Source organism: Scylla paramamosain, chromosome 49, assembly GCF_035594125.1.
Source record: "Scylla paramamosain isolate STU-SP2022 chromosome 49, ASM3559412v1, whole genome shotgun sequence".
NCBI lineage: Eukaryota > Metazoa > Arthropoda > Malacostraca > Decapoda > Portunidae > Scylla > Scylla paramamosain.
This window is the reverse complement of record NC_087199.1, coordinates 712,501-717,500: the sequence shown is the minus strand read 5'-3', so window position 1 is coordinate 717,500 and position 5,000 is coordinate 712,501. Positions and strand designations below refer to the sequence as shown.

At 40.5% G+C, this 5,000-nt stretch overlaps 1 protein-coding gene across 1 annotated transcript in view; it reads left to right on the top strand.

Annotated features, from left to right (window-relative positions):
• The first annotated feature begins 1,941 nt into the window (after positions 1 to 1,941).
• The window catches only part of LOC135095545 (uncharacterized), a 31,376-nt gene continuing 28,317 nt past the window's right edge, over positions 1,942 to 5,000 (top strand). The window contains 2 exon segments of the mRNA XM_063996438.1: positions 1,942 to 1,988; positions 4,084 to 4,238. Coding sequence (XP_063852508.1) covers positions 4,103 to 4,238 — 136 coding nt within the window. The 5' untranslated portion in view covers positions 1,942 to 1,988; positions 4,084 to 4,102.

Sequence of the window (5,000 nt, the reverse complement as noted above, 5' to 3'; positions counted from 1 at the left end):
GAGTTTAAAGTGTGTTTTAAGTTTTTATAGATGTATTTTAGGGAGTTTTATATATTTTGGGTGTTTTAAAGGGTTTGTGGGTGTTGTTAGACGGGTTGGGGTGTTTTAGGGAAATTTAGGTGTGTTTTGGGGTGTTGTCTAAATGTTTTTTGGGTGTTTTGAATGTTTTTGGGTGTTTTAAAGGTTTTAAAGGTGTTTTAAAGGTGTTTTAAGGATTCCATGTCCTCGTGTTGATTATTCTCAAGTTCATTTTTAAGTTCTTATGTTTTTAGTGTTGAGTGTTATCTAGTTTTCATATTTTAGTGTTCAGTGTTGCCAAATTTAGTGTTTTTTCAAGTGTTCAGTTATCTCTGTTCCTGTTGCCTTGGATATATCGAAAGCTTTTGATAGAGTCTGGCACAAAGCTTTCATTTCCAAACTACCCTCCTACGGTTTCTATCCTTCTCTCTGTAACTTCATCTCAAGTTTCCTTTGTGACCGTTCTATTGCTGCTGTGGTAGACGGTCAATGTTCTTCTCCTAAATCTATTAACAGTGGTGTTCCTCAGGGTTCTGTCCTGTCACCCACTCTCTTCTTATTATTAATCAATGATCTTCTCAACCAAACTTGTTGTCCTATCCACTCCTACGCTGATGATACCACCCTGCACTTTTCCACGTCTTTTCATAGACGTCCAACCCTTCAGGAGGTAAACATATCACGCAGGGAAGCCACAGAACGCTTCACTTTTGATCTTTCTAAAATTTGTGATTGTGGCAGAGCAAACTTGGCATTGTTCAATGCCTCAAAAAGTCAATTCCTCCATCTATCAACTCGACACAACCTTCCAGACAACTATCCCCTCTTCTTCAATGACACTCAACTGTCCCCCTCTTCTACACTGAACATCCTCGCTCTGTCCTTTACTTATAATCTGAACTGGAAACTTCATATATATATATATATATATATATATATATATATATATATATATATATATATATATATATATATATATATATATATATATATATATATATATATATATATATATAATTTAAAAATCAGAATTTGATAAATACAGGCATATGGTTGGTTTGTAATGTTGTTTTACTATTTTGTCTACTGTTATTGCAATTATTTAGTGAGTATTTAATGTATTTGACGATATTTGTAAGTTGTGTGGTAATTAGTTGGCCGTCAGTCACACCCAGCCTCTCCCGTGTGACCATCCGCCGGTGTATATGATATTCTGACCCTCCTACACTAAATGCATCCATGATTCACGTGTTTTCTATGATGATATTTAAATTTACGTGTTCAGGGGAGAGCGCATCAGTGTGGTTTGTTTTAATATAGGGAAAAGTGACAACAAAGAGGTCATGTCTCGGAGTTTGTCGTCTGCTGCGCTCTGACGTCATGGCACAATAAAGGCTTCACACACTCACGGATATTTGTTAACTTGAAAAATTATATAAGTTAAAGATAGATATTTTACCATTTATCTTATCAGTATGGATTGGAAAAATATAAGTGTCTTCGTGTTATGCCTTATTGGAGTCTTTGTTTGGTTGGGTTAAAATGCCCTTATTAAAAAAAAGGTAAAAACACTTATTATTTTTATCAGGCTCCACTTCCTTTACTAAAAAAACAAGTATATTGACTCAAAAAAGCTCAAGAATATTTGAATAACATTATAAAACGAGTTCAACATTCACAGTATAAGAAACTGAAGTGTATCGTAAGCATGTTATAAACATAAGTAGCGATGTTCGATTCCTTTAACGCTCTTCAAAAAACAAACAAATTACCCAAAACACAAATAAAAGACAATCAAACTAAAAACAAAAATACGAAAAAAGTAAAAAAAACACAAAAAACAAAATTCCACACACAGAAGAGCAGAAAACACGAAAAACAAGAATAAATTTAAAGACCAAGCCAGCGCCACTCTGACCCGAACACTTGGACTCTGAGCTAGACCATCGATATTTGAGCTTTTGCAAATGGTGAGATTATTATGCTTTTCGTCCTTATTAGTGGCATTTCTCAGTACCTAGGGAGAGCGGGGGCGCCATGAGTACCCAGGGGTCGTGTGGGGGCCAGCGGGGGGCGCGGGGGGGCCGAGAAATAAGAGAAATAAGAAGTGTTAAGGTGCTTGGCAATGTACGCCAGTTCTTGTGGTGGATCTTTGTGTGTTTTTTTCGTCTTATTTCTTCCTTAGGGTGTGTATTTTGTGTGCTGGTGTGTGTTCGTGTGTGTGTTCGTGTGTGTGTTTGTGTGTGCGTGTGTGTGTCTCATATTGGTGTTGAGTTTTTATTTATTTTATTTTTTATTTTTTTTTTCGTGTTTTTTCATGTTGATGTTTGTGGAATTGTGGGTAATTGTGTGTGTGCGTGCGTGCGTGTGTGTTCTTGGTTTTGTTTTCATGTCCGTACTTGTCTGCACTTGTTTGTGTGTGTGTGTGTGTGTGTGTTTTGATTATTGTTTTAGTGCAGTACAATATTCTGGTATTGTGTGTGTGTGTGTGTGTGTGTGTGCGTGTGCGTGTGTGTGTGCGTGCGTGTGTGCTCAGGACTCTTAATCACCCAGAGTTAATCATAAGGTAATTTTTTTTCATGTTTAATTTTGTCTGTCTGTCTGTGTGTCTGTCTGTCTGTATGTATGTCTGTCTGTATGTCCGTGTGTGTGTGTGTGTGTGTGTGTGTGTGTGTGTGTGTGTGTGTGTTAACCTAGCATCATTACAGAGTGGTTCATAAGGTAATTCTATTCATTAACTCCTGCATTACATTACAGGGTGGTTCAGAAGGTAAATACAGCCTCCCAGCCACCACTGTGCTGTACAGGGTGCTGCAAAATGTCAAGATAATAATAATAATAATTGTACTGGCATTATCATCAGTACAGGGTGGTGCAGAAGCCAAACACAGCACCCTGACTACCCCCTGGCCTTACAGAGTGCCGCAGAATGTTCTAACTAACAGTGATACTATTGATAATATTCTACTATCATTATCATCATTATCATCACTACAGGGTGGTTCAGAAGACCATCACAATACTCTAGCCAGTCTTAATACCTTACAGGGTGACTCAGAAGACTAACACAGCACTCTAGCCCCTCTTAATACCTTACAGGGTGGTTCAGAAGAGTATCACAGCACTCTAGCCAGTCTTAATACCTTACAGGGTGACTCAGAAGACTAACACAGCACCCTAGCCAGTCTTAATACCTTACAGGGTGGTTCACAAGGTTATTACAGCACCCTAGCCCCTCTTAATAACTTACAGGGTGGTTCAGAAGACTAACACAGCACTCTAGCCAGTCTTAATACCTTACAGGGTGGTTCACAAGGTTATTACAGCACTCTAGCCCCTCTTAATACCTTACAGGGTGGTTCAGAAGACTAACACAGCATTCTAGCCAGTCTTAATACCTTACAGGGTGGTTCACAAGGTTATTACAGCACTCTAGCCCCTCTTAATACCTTACAGGGTGACTCAGAAGACTAACAGCACTCTAGCCAGTCTTATTACCTTACAGGGTGGTTCACAAGGTTATTACAGCACCCTAGCCAGTCTTAATACCTTACAGGGTGACTCAGAAGGCTATTACTGCACCCTAGCCAGTCTTAATACCTTACAGGGTGGTTCACAAGGTTATTACAGCACTCTAGCCCCTCTTAATACCTTACAGGGTGGCTCAGAAGACTAACACAGCACTCTAGCCAGTCTTATTACCTTACAGGGTGGTTCACAGGGTTATTACAGCACCCTAGCCAGTCTTAACACCTTACAGGGTGACTCAGAAGACTAACACAGCACTCTAGCCAGTCTTAATACCTTACAGGGTGGTTCACAAGGTTATTACAGCACCCTAGCCAGTCTTAATACCTTACAGGGTGGTTCACAAGGTTATTACAGCACCCTAGCCCCTCTTAATACCTTACAGGGTGGTTCAGAAGGCTAACACAGCATTCTAACCAGTCTTAATACCTTACAGGGTGGCTCAGAATGTTAATAATGACTTGACAATTGTAACAGTGCATTTTAATCATTACAGGGTGGTTCAGAAGCCCCTAACACACTCCTAACACCTTACAGAGTGACGCAGAATGTTAAGATGACTGTTGATAGCGGTGGTGGAGGTCTCGGTGGTGGTGGCGGTGGAGGTGGTGGACCGCTGGTGGAGGAGGACCCAGGCGAGAAGGAAATATGTGCTCGACTTATCAATTATCACTCAGCTTACAGTTCACAAGGTATGGAGGCGTGTGTGCGTGTGTGCGTGTGTGTGTGTGGGTAGAGGGGGGGTGTGGGTGGGTGTATGGGGCATGGGGGGTTCAGGGTGGGGGGGATAAGGGGCAAGAAAAGGGTAATAGTATTTGATCTCGTTATTTAAGGAGAGAAATGTTTTTGTTTCTCTCTCTCTCTCTCTCTCTCTCTCTCTCTCTCTCTCTCTCTAGTAATTTCTGTAATCTATTAAGCTTGAGTTAAAGACCATTATTGTTTTCTGTATTGTAGTAATAGTAGTAATAGTAGTAGTAGTAGTAGTAGTAGTAATAGTAGTAGTTCAGTTGTGTTGCTCTTCTCTCTCTCTCTGTGTGTGTGTGTTTGTGTGTGTGTGAGGTAGGTGGGGTCACACAGGCATGGTAACACTGCTAAACTAAGGCCAGAGAGGTCACACTGGGACATGGCAACACTGGTAGGCTGAAGCAGGAGGGGTCACAGGTCACACAGGGACATGGCAACACTGGTAGGCTGAAGCAGGAGGGGTCACAGGTCAACCTAGTCTAATGTGTCTGTTTATTTGTCTATCTTATTATATATTAGAGAGAGAGAGAGAGAGAGAGAGAGAGAGAGAGAGAGAGAGAGCAGTTAAGTGAGGTTAGCTTTCTTTTAATAGTAGTAGTAGTAGTAGTAGAAGTAGTAATTTTTAGTCTCTCTCTCTCTCTCTCTCTCTCTCTCTCTCTCTCTCTCTCTCTCTCTCTCTCTCTCTCTCTCTCTCTCTCTCTCTCTCTCTC